Source organism: Monodelphis domestica, chromosome 6 (genome assembly GCF_027887165.1).
Source record: "Monodelphis domestica isolate mMonDom1 chromosome 6, mMonDom1.pri, whole genome shotgun sequence".
In the NCBI taxonomy this organism is placed as follows: Eukaryota; Metazoa; Chordata; class Mammalia; order Didelphimorphia; family Didelphidae; genus Monodelphis; species Monodelphis domestica.
The window spans coordinates 255600494-255621777 of record NC_077232.1 but is presented as its reverse complement, the minus strand read 5'-3'; the positions used below and the strand labels follow the sequence as shown (position 1 = coordinate 255621777).

The following is a 21284-nucleotide window of genomic DNA, read 5'->3' as shown; positions in this document are numbered from 1 at the left end:
TATATCTGAACTCAGGTCTTCCTGACTATAGACCCAGTGCTCTATCCATTAGGCTACCTGGCTGCCTCTGTAGCTTGGTACATAGTAGCCTCCATATAAATATTTGTTATTATTCTTGATGCTTATACATGTATATTTGTATCCATATATATTTTCTTTTTATTTTTTATATTCTGAACTTAATAAACACCAAATAAAATAGACATCTCCATGTGTACAGTATCACAATAGAAGAATCTGTACAATATTGATCTACAAGAGCTGGTAGATATTATTATTATTATTAACATAGTCATTGATCTGAGCTGATTCTTCCTATGTTTCTCAGGAGAGCCACTGCTCTCACTGGAAGGGGTATGGTTTGCTATCAAATTGGATTCAAATTGAGTTGGCTGGAGAAACCATGACACATTGCTATTTTGGTATGTGAAATCCCCTTTTCTAGGATTGAAATCTCTCCTCCTCGCTTGCTCAGTAAACCCAAGATCAAGAAAAATGAGGGTCTTTTTTTAACCTTGTATTATGGTTTTGTGATGGAAACTTTCCCCCTTGTTGATACGTTTACAAGCACATTACAGGTTTCCTTCAGTGCAAAGCCTCCTGCTTTCTTTAATTTCGATAATCTATAGTTCAGATCAAAACCCACTGGGTCTACTGAGAAGGAAAATGAAAACATTTCCCAGTTCAGTGCAGGGGCTGTACTGCCTGGAATTTAAAGAGAATAAGATGCTATTCCAATCTGTCTTAATATCGAAGACAACTCATCCATTCCGGCTGTGGAAGGGGATCTTGAGCTCATCACATCTTTTCTCAGGAATTACTGTTTTAAATGAGAATTATTGATTGTCTTTCCTTGTGAAAAGTGTCATAGCCTAATATGATTATCTGTAACAATTATTCCAGTGCTATAAACATGTTGAATGCCCTGCCCCCATGACATGGGCCACACTTAGTCTAGCATCAGTTGTTATCAACATAGTCCTACAGATTTGCTTAGGCATGCAAAAATGGTATCAAACTAAAAAAAAAATAAAAAACCAAACACTGGAGCTGTCAGAACTGAACTAATTAATCCATCTATCAGATAACTGGGTGGCTTAGTGCCTGGAGCTCTGGATTTGGAGTTAGGAAGACCTGAGATCAAATTCTGCTTCAGACATTCATTATCTGTATGACCCTAGGTGGATCACTTAACTTTTCCCAGTCTCAGTTTCTTCAGCCATAAAATGGGGACAATACCAATGGGTACCTCACAGAGCTGTTCCAAAGACCAAGTAAAGCAATACACGCAAAGCACTTTGTAAACTTTAAAGTACTAAATTAGTTGTCATTGCTTTCATCATCATCATCATCATCATCTATTAATTGAACATTTGCAGTATGCAAGGCAAACATGTGAACACAATTTTTTTTAAGCATGTGGATTCTTTATTCTTTCTGACTCAACAATCATGTCAACGATGTCCAAAACATTTGAGCCTGACCCTTGGAGGATAAGGCTTAGTTTTAGTGTGAACACAATTTTGAGTGAGTCATATTTGTTTGAATAAATTCTAGGCACAGTGAGGGATATAGCTAAGTATAAGATATTTGTTATTGTATAATTCATAGCTTAAATTGAGGGAAAGAAGAGCTTACATACATTCACATGATATGACCAGTGATGCCAGATAACATAACAACAGTACATGCATTAAAACTGGCATTTTGAAGAATGAATGAAAAAAAAATTTATTAAAAATTTATGGGGCAGAACAGTGGCTAGAGAGCCAGACTCAGAAATGGGAGGTCCTGGGTTCAACTTTGATCTCAGATACTTCCTAACTGTGTGACCCTGGGCAAGTCACTTAACCTGTATTGCCTAGTCCTTTCCATTCTTCTGTCTTGGAACCAATGCTTGGTATTGATTCTAATAGTGAAGGTAAGAGTATTAATAATGGGGGGGGGGAACCATTGCCTCCATACAAAGTCTTGTGCTAAGTGCTGAATATCTGGATAGAAAAGCAAGACCCTCCCTGCTCTCAAGGAACTTCCATTCTAACTGGGGACACAAGATATATTGAAAGTTTCAGCTGCAAGTTAGATAGAAAAGTCTCATGATTCATAGGGTGTAAGGACAATTTTAATGCCCTTTTAATGTCATTTTCCCTGATAAAATCCTATCACTGTCTGATGTGGAACTATTTGACAGTGCCAACAATGCTGGAAGCAAATATTTTCTTGAAAGAGAGAGAGAAGTCACTGCAGGGTCCTGAGAGAGAAGATTTGAGATTTTAGGGAGTTCTTCAAATCAACAAATACCTGTGAAGCAAGGAACTATGTTAAGCTCTAGAAGGGAAACACATAAATCTGGTCCAGTGGATGAAGCACTGGGCTTGGAATCAGGAAGTTCTGAGTCCAAATCTGACCTCAGATCCTACCTGAATGTCCCTGGGTAAGGCACTCAAGTTCTGTTTGCCTTAGTTTCCTCATCCATAAAATGGGGATAATAATAGCGGCTACTTCTCACAGTTGTTGTAAAGATCAAATGAGATGACAATTGTAAAGCACTTAGCAAAGTTCCTGGCACAAAGAAAGTATTATATAAATATTTTGTTGTTGTAAATAAATGTTGTTGTTTAGTCATTTCCAGTTATGTCAAACTCTTCATGACCCCATTTGGGATATTTTTGGCAAAGATGCTGGAGTAGTGTGCCATTTCCTTCTCTGACTCATTTTAAAGATGAAGAAACTGAGGCAAGCAGGGTTAAGTGATTTGCCCAGGGTCACACAGCTATTTAAGTGCCTCAGATCAGATTTGAACTCAAGACTTATGTCTTCTTGACTCCATATCCACCATATTACCTACCTTCCCTTATGTAAATATTAGCTATTGTTACTAATTTCAAGGTATCCCTAAACTGCAGTTAGCTTTGCCTGAAACTACACTGACTTTTGAATTGTTGCATATAATAACAATAGCTTACCTTTATAGTTTGCATCATGATTCCTTCACAGCATTCCTGTGTGGCAAGTTAGTAAATAGCCTCCATGAGTAACTTGCTACGGTCATATGGATAGGAGTAGAGGGGACCATCCTTGGTCTCAAAGAAAGAAACTCAGTTTCCTATTTGGAGTAGACCATTAGGACACACTATAGTGCATAGAGCATTGGGCTTGGAGTCAGAAAGACTCATTTTCCTGAGTCACTAGCTGTGTGACCCTGGGCAAGTCACTTACCCCTGTGTGCCTCAGTTTCCTTATCTACAAAATGAGCTAGAGAAGGAAATAGCAAACCACTCCATCATCTTTACCAAGAAAACTCCAAATGGGTTCATGAAGAGTCAGGGATGACTGAAAGACAACTGAAGAACAATGAGGATGGCATATTGGATAGAGCACTGGACTTTTATTCAGGGAGATCTGAGTTCAATTTTCCCTCAAACATTTCTATGTTGTATGACCGTATGAATAATGTTCGGTTTTGCATTTATTTTTTAACTGAAAATAGAGGTAATAATAGTACCTATCTCACATAATTATAAAAAATCAAATGAGATAATATATGTAAAGTGCTTTTGCAAGCTTTAAAATCCTATATAAGTATTAGCTATCATTATATTATTATTAGTCTAATGATGGGGTTCGGTTAGATGAACTAGAACATCTCTTGCAGCTCTATCATTTGGTGATTCTTATGTTCTTTATAAAAAGCCAAATAACAATCAGAGATTTAAACAGTAGTTCAAGACAGCAGAAAAGGAGATGACAAAATGCATGCCATGATTAATTGTTATGCAAATTGGGTAGAAATTCATTCTGACAGGAATAGAGAGGGCAGAACTGACTGCAGAGTGAGGAAGAATGACTTTAGGAAGAAGTAAGCTTTGAGTTAGGTCTTGAAAAGACCTGTTTTCTGTTGTTTCAGTTGTGTCCAACTGACCCTATTTGGGCTTTTCTTGACAAAGCTACTGGAGTCATTAGCTGCCTACTTCTCCAACTCATGTTATAAATGAGGAAACTGAGGCAAAATGGATTAAGTGACTTGCTCAGGGTCACACAGCTAGTCTGAGACTAAAGAAGATGAGTTTTCCTGACTTAAATCTCAATATTCTATCCACTACACCATCTAGCTGCCAACCTTGAAAGAAAGATAGAATTAAGAAAAAAGAAAAGTCTATGGGCAGGAATCAGATGGTAGGAGGGTCCTATGAAATTGGAGGATATATAAAGAAGAAAGACCAAAATAGCCCTCGGAGCCGTTACATATAAGGAACATTGAAGGGTTTGGAGATGTTAGCCTGGAGAAGAGATGGCTTCGGTTAGATGTGATGAGCTTGTCTTCAAGTACTTGAAAGATGGCAGAGTGGAAGAGGAATTCCATCTTTTCTGCTGGGTCCCAAAGAACACAACTAGGATTAATGGGAGAATATTGAAAAGAGGCAAATTTGGACTCCATATGGAGAAAAACAATCCCCAACAACTACAGCTATCCCCAAGAGGAATAGGTTGTGTTGGGTAGTAACGGGTTCATCCTCACTGCAGTCTTCAAGCAAAAGATGGATGCATATTGTAGTAGAAACTCTTAGTTGAGTAAGAATTGGACTAAATGGGCACCTAGGTCCCTTACAACTCCAAAATTCTGTAATTCTGTGAGGGCTTTATTTTTTTGTGCCTTGACTGGATATATCTTGAATACCCTTTGGATGCCAATTTGGGGAACAACATAGATAGGTAGAACTGGGTCTAGAAGAAGGTAGCCATAATGTCTAAGGATTTGAAGAACTATGATGGGAGAGATGGAATAAAGGTATCCAAGTGGCCCAATGAATAGAGTATAGGACCTGGAATCAGGGAGACCCAAATTCAAATCTTGCCTCAAATACTTACTAGCTACATGAACCTGGGTGAGTCATTTGACCTCTGCTTTCATTTTCTCATCTTCAAAATAGAGAGCATAACATCTACTTTCCAGAGTTTTTGTGTGGTTAAAATGATATATTATTTGTGAAGCACTTTGCAAACTATAAAGCCTCATATAAAATATAAAAAAAAGCTAGTATTATGATTCATTCTCCTTGCCAGAACCAGGGGCAATAGGCAGAAATTATAGAGGAGCAGATTTAGTTTTCCTAATAATTAAACTGTCTAAAAGTAGAAGGGACTGCTTCCAGAGCTCCCTCTCACTGGTGGAAATTTCCAAGGCTTCTTTTCTAGTTACAGGTGTGAGTAGATCATCTCTAAAGGTCTACTCCTAGGCACAAATATATGTTTAATCTTCTAATACTTTCATAATACCTAACGCATGCATGATTTCACTGATATGGATTCTCCCCCCAATAACGTAGACTGCAAGCTCCTGTTAGTAGATGATCTTCATGTGTTTCTCTCAAAAATAACAAACTTATCAGCCAATGGCTCAAGTTACAGTAATGAGACTGTTAAAAGTTATCTAGGCTGGTCTTCAGATGGTAAGAGTTTGTCATTGGTCCCACATGAAGTCTACATCTTGCAGAGAATTTGAAAAAGTCTCCCACGTAGGTTGTGGAAAGACTGAATGTTACAAGACTGATGACAGATAGATGGAATGGGTTCAAAGTTCAGATAAAAAAATATGGTCACAAATAAGTGAACGCCAAATTGGAGAGTTCTCTCTATTGAGTTGGTCTAAAGATCTGTCCTGTGTCCTGGGTTTTGATAAATAACTCAGTTGAAACCATAGATGGGATAGTGATCAAACTGGTAAAAAAAAAAGTATAAAATCAGGAAACAATAGTCAATAAGAGTTAGTGAAAGATCTTGGCAGTCTAGAACAATGAGCTAAATCTATTTAAAATGGAACTTAATAAGAATAAATACAAAATTCTACACTGCTCCAACAATGAAATTCATAGATGCAGGATGGGGGCTAATGTGTGGATAGACAACAGTTTGAGTGAAAAACTATCAAAGATTTGTTTTGGGGGGGCAATAAACTTCAAACACAGAGTGAATTAGCCACATTACCTGACAGTTCCCCATTTTCTGTTCCCACAAAAAAAAATGTAATCTATACTTCATTAAGAAATATAGGGTCAGGGTACCAAATAGATGTCTTAGTAAACTGAAAGTCAGACCTAGGGACAGGAGGTTCTGGGTTCAAATTTGGCCTGGCTGTGTGACCCTGGGCAAGTCATTTAACTCCCATTGCCTAGCCTTTACTGCTCCTCCGCCTTTGAACCAATACCCAGTATTGATTCTAAAATGGAAGGCAAGAGTTTAAAAAAAACAAATAGTTAAATAAATAAATAAGAAATATAGATGTCCAAATAGATGTTGGAAATAAACTCTGCTGTGCTTTGTGCTAGTTATAAACTTCTGGACAAATGTATATGGTTCTAGGCACCACATTTAGGAAGAGCCTTGACAAGGGACCCAGGATGGAGAAAGAGCAGGAAACCATGCCATAGGAAGATCAGTTTCAGGCATTAGAGATGTCTAGCCTAAGAAAGGAAAAATTCAGAAGGAAATGATGTGGAATAGTTGGAAATAGGTTTGTTTTTCCTGGCTTCAGTTCAAGAGCAATGAGGTGCAGGGATTCAGATTTAAGATAATTGTAAAGAAAAATTCCTTTAAAATGGGAGAATTATTTGTTATTATTATGAATTATCCACAAGGATAATGAACTATGTTGGTATCCATATCACAGGAACTTTGCAAATAGTGGCTAGACTGATTGGCCTTGTTGTGGGAGGAATTCTCGCTCAGGAATGAGTTGGATGTGATGGCCTTTGAGATTCCTTGTAATTCAAAGATTCTGTAATTCAGGGACCCACCAAAATTTGACCTCTGTTGCTACAACCTTCAGGAACTTTAAGTGACCTCCATGCCACAAGGAGGCTTCAAAGAAATTGTGTAATGGAGAATGTTTCCAATATTAGGCACAAATGAAATTTTTTGATGACTTTATCAATCCTATCACTATGAAATTAATTCCCCATGAACTCAAGGTCTATGGATTTATAGTTAGAGCTGACTCAACCTGGACCACAGTTCAGCCGCTTCGATCTCACGGATCTCTATTCTGGCTCTGTGAATCACAGAGGCCAAACAATTCAGCTCTTCAGTTCAGTTCTGTTGAAATTTTTACTAATTTTGGTCTATCCACACTAATGGCTTCTGACCTAGAATATATCAGGACAATTAGCTAGTAATTTGTGCATTTAACTGGAAGATTAACTTATGAGAACTGTTGGCTAGCAGGAGCCCAAATTCAACCTGCAGTCTGACTCAATTAGCTAATATGGATCCTAGCTTCACTGCAGGAATTTCACACATACAAATGAGCACTTGTAAGAAACCTGGTGGAATAACCACTAGTTCGGTCTGCACAGCCTTGTAATCTGTAAGCCAACTGTCTAAATAAATACCATATTAATTGGATAATTATCCTAGCCCACTGGTTGCCAAACGCTTCTTGCCAACCTCTCCTGCTGTCAGTAAGTGTTCGTTCTGCTCAATAGGCAGTTTTTATTTCCTTCACCTCTCTCCTTTCTTTCCTCCCATTTTAATTTTTAAACCCCTGAAAAACAACCAAAAAAAGCAATCCCTGACCTTTTCTTCTTGACACGTTCTACTCAGTCTCTCTTCCTCATGGTCTCCCACCAGGGATACGCTGGAGTAAGCTCAGAAGACTCCCAAGATCAGGTGTTAAATTTTCATGTGAGCATTTACGTGTTGGAAAATTGGCAAATGCTATAGATCAGGACTTAATTTATAGCTCTGTCGATTGTCTAGACCCAGATGTGTCAAACTCATGAGCCCTGTGACTGCACACAGCCCACAACACTAATCAGTGCCACTGACCCAGATTAAAATGTAGTTGGGAAATGCTTAACAAAATAAAAATGCAGTAAAGCACAAATTATGTCCAACAAAGTCAATATACACTAACAGGGACACTTACGTCCAGTTTAGGGACCCCCATTTCTATTTGAATTTGACTCACTTCCTGTACTTAAAAAAATGATGGAGAAAATGGTAAACTTGAAAGTGTATTATGGTACATTTTGGGGGGAAGACCAGGTTGTTAAACATTTACCAACATGCCCCTGCCAACAATCTAATGCTAGCAGCAATGCAATGACCCAGGACAATTCTGAGGGACTTGTGAGAAAGAACACTATCCACATCCAGAGAAAGAACTGTGGGAGTAGAAACACAGAAGAAAACCAACTGCTTGATTACCTGGGTCAATGGGGATATGATTGGAGATGTAGACTCTAAACCATCATCCTGGTGAAAATGTTAATAATATGGAAATAGGTTTTGATCAAGGACACATGTAAAACATAGTGGAATTGCGCGTCTGTGGGAAGGGAGGGGGAAAGGAAGGGAAAGAATATAATTCTTGTAACCAAGGAATAATGTTCTAAATTGACTCAATAACTTAATTTAAAAAAAGATTATGACTTGCCCTATGTGAATTATGACCAGTAATGTGTGGACTACTGTGATACTTGACTGTTTTTCTCTGGAAGGAACCTACATTTATTGAGCAACCAAACTGAAGGCATGAGCACCGAGTGGCACTTCTCTGGCAGTGAACGCCATTGTAAAAAGTCCATGATGTCCTCTTTCTAAACCTAAAAGATACACAGCTTTGCACCTTGTGTTAAACAAAATTATAAATGCTCACATCCTCCCTGATCGCATTACCCCTAATGCTCCACCCAAGAATTGTACAAGAATTGGCGAAGGAGTCAGATACCCTTTGGGTGAATGTATCTGCGATGTTAACGTAACCAGTCCATCTCCTGAAGTTGGTGGAATTTTCAGTGACTATTAAATCGAAGTCATTTGCAAATTTTATAGCATCAGAGTTATAAAACTGGATGAGACATGAGGGACCATCTAGTCCAAGACCTTTATTTTACAGATAAAGAGGAAATAGAAACTCAGGGAAGTGAAACTCCCTGGATAAAGTTAAATAGGCACTGAGATGTAGGAGCACAATTTGAATTCAGGTCCTCTGACTCCAAATTCATTGTCTTAGGCGGTCTCCGGTCACCTCCACTCTTCTTTTAAAGTCCTTACAATATTAATTTCATTGATTAATATGTTGTGCCAATGGAAAATTTGCCACACTTGAGCTACATTCCCAGCATCCTTATAAATTGCATCCTCATTTTACGTAAGGATGCTTGGGATATAAATTTGGTTGAGACCACACTGCAGGGCTCTGTTTTTGGAGCTTTTGCTTTTGGTAAAGTGTCTCTGGTTCTCTTTGCTCTGCTCACTTGACTGAAAGAACCTTTTTTCTTCTCCCTCTCTTTTAATTTCTTATTAAAAATCTTATACATATATATATATTTTAAGTACTAGGAGTATTCATTCACTTTTACTTCTACAACATGGATGGCTAAATAGTATAGTAGATAGAGCTCTGAACCTGGAGTCAGAGAGATCCCAGTTCAAATTTTACCTATTAGCTGTGTTAGTGAGCAAGCCACTTAATTCTCTCTCCCTCTGTTTCTTTTTCTTTAAAGTAAAGATAATAATGGCAGGGTTCTTGTGAAGGTAAAATGAGATCATATTTGTAAAGCATTTTAAAAATCTATGTTAAGTGCTATTATCTATATAATATATTATTCTATGTAAGTTCTATTATTATTATAAGTGTGCATTCATTGTTGTTGTTCAGAAGTGTCTGACTATTCATGACCCTGTAGACCTCACTGTCCATGAGGTTTTCTTGGCAAAGATACTGGAGTGATTTCCCATTTCCTTCTATAGCTCATTTTACAAATGAGGAATGTGAGACAAACAGGGTTAAGTGACTTGCCCAGGGTCACACAGCCAGTAAGTGTCTGAAACCAGATTTGAACTCATGAAGATGAGTCTTCCTGACTCCAAGACCAGCACTCTATCCACTATACCACTTAGCTACTTCCTATATGTGTGTATAAGGTATGCATTATATGTAGAAAATAATGAATTTGCATTGCTACAATGTAATTAGGGTCAAAAGCAATGGATATGGAGGTAGAGAAACTGAGTGAAAATAAAATTCCCAGATTTGGGAGCAAAGAAATGACTTCTCCTCTTGAAATAAAGGAATTGGACAAGTTTCTAGTTTCAAATCATGATCCTATGTAAATTATATGATCCAATATGTACTTACATATATGTAATTAATCCAAACCATAATTTTTTAAATTTCCATCTTAGAATCAATACTGTGTTTTGTGATCCTTAATCTTTTAGCCATTTTCATCAGTCAGAATTACAATGTTATTTTTACATATTGGGTTTTACATATTGAGTTACTTCCAAGATTTGCCTTGGGATTCTATCAAATAAATGAATGAATGAAGCATTTATTAACAGCTTATGTGCAAAGTCCAGTTCTAAGCATTCTTGGAACAGAAATAGAAAAGTGAGTCCCTGTCCTCAAGGACTTCACATTCTGACACTGATTGGAAGAGGGCAAGCAATGTATGAGATAACCTAGAGTTGTGGTGTGATAGAATTCTATCATCCCTCAATTTCTTTTTTTTAATTAATTTATTCCCAGTTATCTCAGCCCCTCCTTCTCCTCCCTGCACCATAGAAAGCATCCCCTGACAAATTAAGCCAGATGGATAAATAGATAGTGTCCTTTGTGTTTCTTTTTTTCAGTTAATTCTGTGTAGGTGGACATTCACAAGTTATTCTTCAAATATTTATTCTGTAGCTGTATATAATGTTCTCTTGGTTCTTCTCATTTCACTCTTAATTATTTCATGCGAGTCTTTCCAAGCTCTTTTTAAAAATTAACCCACTCATTTTTTCTTATGGAAAAGTAGTATTCCTTCACAATTATATGCCAAAATTTGTCCAGTCAGTTGATGGACATTCTCTCAATTTCCAGTTCTTTGACACCACAAAGGACTGCTTCAAATATTTTGGAACATATAGGCTCTTTTCCTTTTTCCTTGATTGTTTTTGGGAAAGAGACCCCTCAATAGGTTCTAAGGGTATATGTAGTTATATAACTCTCTGGACATAATTCAAAATTGTTCTCCAAAATGGTGGGATCAGGTTACAGTTCCACCAGTAGTCTATTAGTGTCCCCATCCCTCAATTTCACGAATCAGTTGTTTTTTTTTTCCCTAGCTTAGGCTGAGATGATACAGACAAAGCACATTGGCTAAAGCCATGGAATCACAGAATTTTTCTGAGTTGAAGGATACCTCAGTGATCATCAAGACTGATCCATTCCATAAAGGCATTCCCATTAATAACATAACTGATAGACATCTAAAGAAGCAGGACCCTCTGCTGCACAAAGCACTTCATCCTGTTTTGGAAAACTAGGCTAGGAATTATTTGGCTTTTTCCCCATTTTAATGAAAGGAAGGAAGGAAGAAAGAAAGGAAAAGAAAGAAAGAAAGAAGAAAGAAAGAAGAAAGAAAGGAGGAAAGAAAAGAAGAAAGAAAGAAAGAAAGAAAGAAAGAAAGAAAGAAAGAAAGAAAGAAAGAAAGAAAGGAAGGAAGAAAGGAAGAAAGAAAGGAAGGAAGAAAGGAAGAAAGAAAGAAAGGAAGGAAGGAAGGAAGGAAGGAAGGAAGGAAGGAAGGAAGGAAGGAAGGAAGGAAGGAAGGAAGGAAGGAAGGAAGGAAGGAAGGAAGGAAGGAAGGAAGGAAAAGGAAAAGAATGAAAGAAAGTTTTTAATAAGTATTCTTCAATCTGAATTCTGATTCCACAAGTTCTTTCTCTGGGGTATAGTATTTTTCATCATAAATCCTTCAGAACTGTCTTGATCATTGTACTGCTGAGAAGAGCTAGTCGTTCATAGTTAATTGATCAATATACTATATTGCTGTTACTGCTTTTAATGGTCTCCTGGTTCTGCTCATTTCATTTTGTATCAGTTCATATAAGTCTTTCCAGATTTTTCTGAAAGTGTCCTACTTTTCTTTTGTTATAGTATAATAGTATCCCATTACCATCATAAAGTATTGACTTTTTGCAAGTTTTACCAATTATTTCTGGTTTTCCCCTCTTGGAACAAACAGAATGCAAATAGAATAAGTTTAATATGAAATAGTTAGGTGATTTCATTTATAGAGTTTTGGACTTGAAGCTAAGAAGATTTGAGTTCAAATCTTATTTAAGAAATATACTATATAACCTCTCACTTAACTTCCATATATAATTTCAGTTTCCTCATCCATAAAATAATAAAAGCTAGTATTTATATAGTCATCTCATTTGATTCTTGCAAAACTCTGGGATGTAGGTGCTATTATCATCTCTGTTTTACAGAAAAGGAAATTGAGGCTGAGGTGTTAAGTGATTTAACTGGTCAGCATTGAAGGGAGAATCTGAACTAAGGTTCTTCTCACTTTAACTCCACCACTTTATCTATTGCACTATTCAGCTGCCCTGTAAAATGGGGAGGGGGAGGGTGCAGCAAGGTGGCTCAGTGGATTGAGACAGACCTAAAGATGGGAAGTCCTGGGTTCAAATCTGTCCTCAAAGTCACTTAACCTTGTTTGCCTCAGTTCCTCATCTGTATGATGAGTTGGAGAAGGAAATGGCAAATCACAATGTCAAGAAAACCCCAAATGAGGTCACGGAGAATTGGATATGATTGAAATGACTGAACAAAAACAACTCTTTCTAGAATCCAAAAATCTCCCCTTCTACACCTGTTTTATCCTTCCTCTTGGAGTTATATGCTTTTCCTAATATTTTGTTTCTCAAGAAATTGAAATGCTATTTGAATTTTCCTTTTCAAAAAATGTCCTAGACTGGATTCCATGTTTGGAAGGAGGTGCTCAGTTTCATGACTTACAAAATGCACACATTCATGATGATATTAAAAAAATATTGAAACTAACTAATCTTTAAAACTTTCTGTCCTTGGAAATGGAATTAAAGCTTTATGTTATTATTGTTTAATATTTCTTAAGCACCCACAGTGAGGCAAGATTATACATCGAATGCAGAATGAGATAACCTCTTTGCTAAATTGATTTGGAATTTAAATTAGGCAGGCAGGTAACCTAATCTAAGGAACAGAATAGGAAAAATAAATGAGGTGTTGTAAGACTCAAAGTCATACAAAGAAGAACCTTAAATTTCAAGAATAGAAATGTTTCCCCCTGTGGTCAGGCAATTTTGCTTTTGTTCCTAGTTCATAGTAGTTTCTTGAATTGAATTAGCTAAGCCATTGAGCTCTTACTTCTGTATGATGTCTCCTCCACCCCAACCCCACTGCCATTATCGGATCAACACTACCATTGCTGATGGAAAGAGCAAGTCAATGAACTGCTCGATTTTTCCACTGGTCATATCAATGATTTCCCAGACCAAAACAGTGTTTATCGCATCTCCAGTATACATATTATCTCTCTAATATTAGAATGAGAGCTCCTTGAAGGCAAAGATTTTGTCTCTGACCTTAGCACAGTGCCTAGCAGATAGTAAGCTCTTAATAAAAATAATTAAACTCCTTTTTTCATTCATTCATTCACTCACTCTTTTATTCATTTCTTCAACATAAGGGAGCAAAGCGTAGGACCAAGAAGTAAGATTCTGTCTCTGTTCTATCACTAGTTTATTGTATGACCTTCAACAAGTCACCAGATGCCATCTTGCTTTACTCCCTACACCATGGTAAATACAGCTTACCTTTTTAGCAAGAATATTGTTGTGATAAATGAAATAATATCTCTGAAACATTCTAAGCTTTTCAGACTTAAGTCACTGGAGAAATATACGTCACATTAATAACAGTGGCATTCCATGTTTATGAAAGTGTGAATTTAAAAAACAGAAACACTAAAAAAAATTAATTCTCCACACACATTTTGAAAGGATTCTTTTTGCTTGACTAAACAATTTACTGAAGATTCCCTCTACTATATCTAAAATAAATTTAACTAACTAAAAGTTGATTCATCACATCTTTTCAGAACATACCAGTTACACACAACAAATGACACATGCAGTATATACCCTTATCGTGAATCATTTCTCTGTTAGGGTATTCATGGTAGCTCTGGATCTCTTTTTGCAATTAGCATTAATAGAAAGGGCCACATCACTCCTTTATGAACTGCAGAATGTCACAAGCTAAATATTTTAATCAGAGCTTTACTAGCGTGGGGTGACTAAGCTCTACCTCTCTAGTGTTGACATCTTGGGGGAGCATGTGCTTCCTTCTTGCTTTAGGTTCCCCAATCAGAGGATTTAAGGGGAATGTTCCACAGCTCTGATGGGTTGATCCTTGGAGAGAGCCAATAGAGTGGGGTCTTTTGGGAAAGATGCTGCCCTTTCAAGCCACCTAGCACAAGTACTAGATTGAATAACTTGCTCGGACCATGTTTTACCTAGGAAGATTGCTCTTTTTATGGATCTATCAACATTTGTTGCCTGAGAGTGGATGCTACCTTAAAACACCAGGGCTAGTACTTATCTGGGACTGGGACTATACTTCTTTGAAATACATTCAGCTTGAGCAGTGGGGCCACAGACCTCTAGGACAAACTGAGGATGAGGAGCAAGCTTGGAAGGAGCCAGCTGGATTGTGGTGCATGACTGCTTTTATCTGTCAAATGAATTTGCTCCAAGGTCCAGAATTCCTCCTTATGGTTCAGCTTCTAGTATAGAAATTTAAAAATGTTAAAGAACCACAGATTGTCATCTGGGAGGTGGCAGGGAAAACCCACAACCACCCCAGGCAGCCAGTCTAAGCATCATTAAGTTAAGTGTTTCAGGGAGACACATTTACTCTTCAGGTCATTAGGAGAGCATTAGTAAAGTCTTAAAGGTTCAAATAATACCACAACTTCAGCCGTGCTTCATTGGCCTCATCTCCACAGGGGGATTATGTCTTTCACACAATGAATTTTCCAGATAACTGGAGCTTAGTTCTTCAAGGGTAAAACTTTTTTAAAAATTTAACCATTTTTATGGAAATCTTTCTAAAGAGCCAGTATGGTTTGACAGAAAGAACAGGAGGCAGATGAGGAATCAGAAAGCTTTGGGTCCCATGCCAACTAGGCTGCTGGGTCACTTGGAGCAAGCCAATTCATCTCACAAGGATTGATTTTTCAGAATTTAAAGTTTTTATTTTAGAAAATTCAGTAAGATATTGTCACACTTCAATTTACAGGTAAATTTGCAGATAAAGATGTTTGATGGTTATTCCTGATCTTCTCTGGAGACTTCAGATAGATAACAACAGGATTTCATTTTTTAAATGTGACAGCCTCCAACTATTCACTGGTCAGCACTTCTTGGATGTTTGCTTTTGGAGGACCTTCATAAAAAGACATTTATCCAGGGCAAGTTACAATTATGCTGACTGAGCAGTGCAGATTTCTGAGTTCATTTGTTCTAGCAACTATCTATCTCCCCTGAGGAGGGCAGATGAGTAAAAATAAAAGTTCTGTGTTTCTCAGACATTTTACCATTTTATTTCTCAAGAGGATGCTGGTGGATATTATGGGATGGGAGGCTTGAGTTACCCAACATACACAGCTCCTCTGAAATAAAGGCAGGTAACCAGTTCATCGACCTAGCTTTGTTTTGGTGTTAGAAAAGTTGTTTGTGCTCTGGAAATCATAAATGGGGATATTTACACAAACTGTAACTACAGTGTCTTGGGTCAACGTGTAAGCTACTTAGAGCTTAGCAAGAGAAAGTGAGTAACATAACTGCACCTTCTGTCAGCCCAAACTCAGTGTCGATGTTTCATCAGATTGATAGGTTTGACGCAGATGGTTTGTTCAGCAACATCCAATCGGTGCATCAGATATCAGCCAAGCTGTTGGCGTTGCTGGAAGAAGCCACAATGGACGTGGAACCAGCCATGCAAGGAATCGGTATGTTTGTTGTCTTCTTGAGTTCTCTAGAGCAGGAGGAAATATTATTTTAATAACACTGCTAGGCCTTGTTTAACATTCTTTCCATATTCCCTGAGTTTTCCAAAAGACTTGGAATTGCAAATTTCATCTCCAATCTCACTGTAATTAGATAAAATCTGTTTCCAAATGGGTCAGTATTCATTTGCCAGTCTCTCTGTAGTGCTAAGCATTCCATCATCTTTCTGACTGGCTACTTTCAAGGTTTTTTCCCCTTCTAGAATCTCTCTCTCTCTCTCTCTCTTTCTCCTTCTCTCTCTCTCTCTCTCTCTCTCTCTCTCTCTCTCTCTCTCTCTCTCTCTCTCTCTCTCTCTTCATTTTTTCTTTTTTCTTTTTCTTCTTTTTTCTTGTCTCTTTTAGCTTTTTCCTTCTTTTCTATTGTGACCCCCTCTCCTTTTTTCTCTTTTTTCTCTGCTTTCTCCTTCTATTTTCTCTTCCCTTTCTTCTCTCTCTCACTCTGTCTCTGTCTATCTCTCTGTCTGTCCCCACCCCCATGGCCAAGAGTTAAATATTTAAATCAATAAATGAATGTAATAACTCTTTTTTAGATTATGTGTCTTTTTGTAGTCCACAGATCTTCTCTTTTTTTAATTTATACTTAAAAATTTTTAACACTATTGTATTTTGGCCACTGGAACATTTTACATTTCTTTTTAGGTTATTTACAGATTTCTTTTTCTTTCTGCTCACAGATAATCTCAGACTTTTTTTTCTTTATTCCAATGTTAAAAATAACTAGAATTGAACTAAACTGAAGCTAAAACTAAAAATAACGGAGTTAAAAATAACTCTAGGGATTGCTATGAAACATTGAGACCAAATCTTATTTTCTGTATTCCTTGCAAGTCCTGCCCATGAATGATGCTGCAAAGATAGCTCCGTGCCATAAACCTCTTGAATGCAGTAGCCTCTGTTTTATGTTCTATACAATGCCAAATAAGCTACGAGCTCTCAATATCTTGATTATTGATGGCACCAGGAGGCAGAGAGCATAGATCTCAGGTTGGCAATTGGAGCCCTTCCCACCTGGCTCCATCCTACTTTTCCTGTCTTAGTTCAGATTATTCTCATTCATACTTTCTATGACTAGCCCAGTTGGCTCATTTGCTGTTCCCTGAACTCAGCCTTCAATGTCCCATCTAGTTGTCTTTGTACAGACTCTCACATTGGATTAGAATGCTCTTTCTCTTCATCTTCCAATTCTTCACATCCTTAGTTTCCTTCAAAGTTCATCTTAGGTCTCACTTTCTCTAGAAAATGTTCTGGTCCTTCTACTGGTTAGTATTTGCTCTTGCCTCAAATTATACTGGCTTTACTCCTCAGTAAAAGTCTCTATGTAATGTGGGGGGGGAGGAGAAGCCCCCTACCCCCTAATACTTGATTGGATTTTAGTGATAGTGATAGGTTTAAGATAATCAGTATTGTGATTCTAAAGTAATTAGTATAAATTCCATTATAATTTTAATACCATCAGTAGAATTCATGATTTTACAAGGATTTCTCTCTAACTAAAGCATAAAAACTGCTTCTTAAGGGAAGTCTAACCTCTCTGTAAGTTTGTACTTCCTTTTATCATAAGATGCTGACTATCTGAATCTCATGTCCCAATATGGCACAAACATCACGTACCCTTCCCTGTTTGAAAATAGTCATCCTCCCCCCCCAGATCAGATGAGAGAGAGGTAATGGTCATTTGACTTGACCTTTAGACTAATATGGGCTTTCCAAAATGAACTAACCAATCAGCTTTGCAATTGGGTAACTGTTTCTAAATAAGGTCTCTATGATGTTATATCTTGTGATATGTCATCAACCTTGTACGGAAATATTCATTTTGTTATATAAACCAGGTCTCAGGCTCTGGGCTTTGTCTCTTGCTGGGGTCCGACAATGTAATACATGCAAGAGAACACTTTTATTGGAGGACTTGGCCCTCTTCCAATAAAATCTAACTTTCTACCTTGACTTGGAGAAATTTGGCTTTTTGACTTTATTTACCTAAAATATCTATATGGAGTCTGTTTTCTATTTCACAACAGTCCACCTTTATGGAAGCACCTGGAGGCATGGAAGCTGATCTGTGTTTTGTCTTTCCATCCTCATATCTGAGCACAGTGCCTTGAATGTAGCAGCTTTGCAGTGAATTAAATTTGAAGTGATGTAATGTTTTACTTATTATTTATTGAATTCTCGATTTCTGCTATATCAGCCGAGTTCTATCAATGAAATAGAGGGCTGCCATGTCTGTAGTATGTTCTAAATGCTGCAAAAAGGAATGAAAAAACAATTTGATCCTAACATTTCTCCAGCAGATCACAGGAAATTCCTAATTGTTGTTTGTTTCGGTTACGTCTGACTCCTGTTGATCCCACCTGAGATTTTCTTGGCAAAGACACTAGAGTAATTTGCCACTTCCTTCTCCAGCTTATTTTACAGATGAGGAAACTGAGGCAGAGTTAAGTGACTTGTCCAAGGTTCCATAGATAGTAAGTGTCTAAGACTAGATTTGAACTCACAAAGATAAGTCTTCCTGACTTTGGCTTCCTGACTCTATGCACTGTGCCCTCTAGGGGCTTCTGAAATTCTTAATACTTGAGCCATTTGTGGAGTCATATACTCTTTTTTTTTTAAACCCTTACCTTTCATCTTAGAATCAATAGTAGATAGTGATTCCAATGCAGAAAAGCTGTAAGGGCTAAGCAATGAGGGGTAAGTGACTTGCCCAGGGTCACACAACTAGGAAATGTCGAAGGTCAGATTTGAACCCAGGACCTCCCATCTTTGTCTCTGGCTCTATATCTACTGAGCCACCCAGTTATCCCTTGAATCATATACTCTTAGAGTTAGAGTTCAGAGAAACAGAATTTTCAAGCTAAATTCAACTTCATTTTTCCAAAAGGGGAAACTAATGTTCAGAGCCTTTAAGTAACTTGGTTTAGTTGGTACAATTAATGGTGAAGCATTAAAATCCAAGTATTCCAGAGTAGCATTTTAGCAATAGACCCTGCATGGTGGAAGGAGGAAGACCAAGGGAGTCCCGAAGGTAAATTCCTCCTGTTCTTCCTTTTGCTTTGGGCTTGCCATGGAGTCATAGACCATAAATACACTGGATATCGCCCTCACCTTCTTAGGGTTTATAACCATGGGCAAAATGATAAAGTAGAATAGCTAGAGAAACACATTCACACCCTTCCTTGATTCAGTCTGTGGCCTTATTAAGCATTTCTACCATGTAATCTCAGACAGAACGTGTCCTAGGCAGAATTCAAACCTGGCTCTTCTTATCTCTGAGACTCCTTCCTTATCCACCAGATCATGATAACTTTTATCTCCATCATCAGAATGAAAGCTGTTGCTTTGTAATTTAGAGTCTTAGTTGCCCAGGATACTGACTCATTAAGAAATAATAATAATAAGTGGCATTTATATAATTCTTTAATATTTGTAATCTGCTTTACACATGTGATTTCATCTGATTCTCACTACAGTCCTGCGAGGTAGATGCTATCATTGTCCCCATTTTATAGATTAGGAAACTGAGGTTGAGAAAGATTAAGGGATCACAAAGCTAGTAAATATTAAGGCAGAATTCAAACTCAAGTCTTCATGACTCCAACTCTAGGGCTCTATCCACTGTGTATCAAACTGTTCCTGACTTGATCAGGCTCACTCAATTACTAGGTATCAGATGTGGGACTTAAACCCAGGTACTCCTGTCTCTTCTGGGTACTAGGTGGTGGTTCAGTGGATGGAGTCAACTGAGTGCCCATCCTGGAGTCAGAAAGGCTTATCTTGATAAGTTCAAATCTGAACTCAGACACTTCCTAGCTATGTGACCCTGGGCAAGTCGTTTCACCCTGTTTGCTTCAGTTTCTTCATCCATAAATGAGTTGGAAAAGGAAATGGAAAACTACACCAGTAACTTTGCCAAGAAAATCCAAAATGGCGTCCCCAAGAGTTGATGAAACAACAGAATATTCCTGTTTCTGAGGTTGCTTCTCTATCCACTATTCACCCTTCCTCCCAGAGAGACAGAGTATGTCCAAGAAAAGTTCTCCTTAGGAGCACATTTGAGAAAAGGAAGATAACTGTAACTAGCTCATCTCCAGCCAGGTACACATTGTCAAACACCAGAGAGCTCCTGTTGTCTGATGATTTTGTTGGTTATAAAAATTCCCACCCAAAACAAATGTATCCAGGAAGCCAAAGATCATCGAGAACACCATCTATGTATTGGTAGAAAGAGGCCATAGGGGTTTGGTCCATTGCCAGAAGAGACCAATAGCTGTCAACTCTACCAAATAGAATTACTGAGGATTTATGTTAGGGAGGGAGAGCCAGTTTCCCTATCTGAAATGTGGAGGGGAGGGCAGGAGTCTTCAAAGCATTTTTGAAAGAGAAATAGCATCACTGTGAAGCTTTCTTTAGAGACATGTGACAAGGGAAACAGCTAGAACAATTCAGCATCACTCAATCACCTTTTGCTATTCCCCGCCCATGATCCCTTTGGGTAATTTCTAAATAGTCTTTGATTCCAGGTTTAAAATAGTTGTTAAAGAAGAATGAAACTATGTGGCTCAGTAGATTGAGAGCTAGGTCTAGGTTCCTAGGTATGTGATCCTGAGCAAGTCACTTAATCTCAATTGCCTAGCCCTGGTCTCTTGTATGCCTTGGGGCATATCAATTCTAAGAAAGAAAATAAAGACTTAAAAATAAAATAAAACAAAGGCATACAAGCGGCAAGGGCTAGACAATTGGGATTAAGAGATTTGTCCAAGGTTACATGGCTAGGAAGTGTCTGAGTTTACATTTGAATCCAGGATCTCCTATATCTAGGCTTGGCTCTCAATCCACTGAGCCATCTAGGTTTCTGGGTCTCAGCATCAATTCTAAGGTAAAAGGCAAAGACTTGGAAAAAATAATAAAACAGAGGCAGCTAGGTGGCTCAGTGGAGAAACCTAGATATGGGAGATCCTGAGTTCAAATAGCTATGTGATCCTGAGCAAGTTACTAAACCTCAGTTGCCTCACCCTTATTGCTCTTCTGTCTTGGAACCAATATTTAGTATTCATTACAAGACAGAAGATAAGGGTTTTAACAAAATAAAATAAAAATAGTTCTTAAATTTTCTGTTTCCATAAAAAAATTTTCATTCAGTTTTTTAAATGATAGTATTTTAATTTCTGGTTCTAGCCATGAAAACCAATCTGCATTAAATTTATTTTTCCCTATTTTCTTTCTTTGGGGTTTTGGGATTTAGGGGAACTGATAATTTTTCCTACTTTGTCATTGAAATGTAAGAATGAACTATTGATGTAAATCAATTTAGTTCCATATTGAGAGAAATGCTTTTAAACATTTAAAGATGGATTAGAGTTTTCTGTTTGTGAATGAAAAACCCATAAAGTGTTT

General features: G+C 37.6%; 1 protein-coding gene across 1 annotated transcript in view; it reads left to right on the top strand.

Moving 5' to 3' along the window:
- The window catches only part of ARHGEF38 (Rho guanine nucleotide exchange factor 38), a 152726-nt gene that overhangs the window by 51730 nt on the left and 79712 nt on the right, over window positions 1–21284 (top strand). Inside the window, exon 3 of the mRNA XM_001367326.5 lies at window positions 15710–15833. Within this exon, the coding sequence (XP_001367363.4) occupies window positions 15710–15833 (124 nt within the window). The remainder of the gene's footprint in view (window positions 1–15709; window positions 15834–21284) is intronic.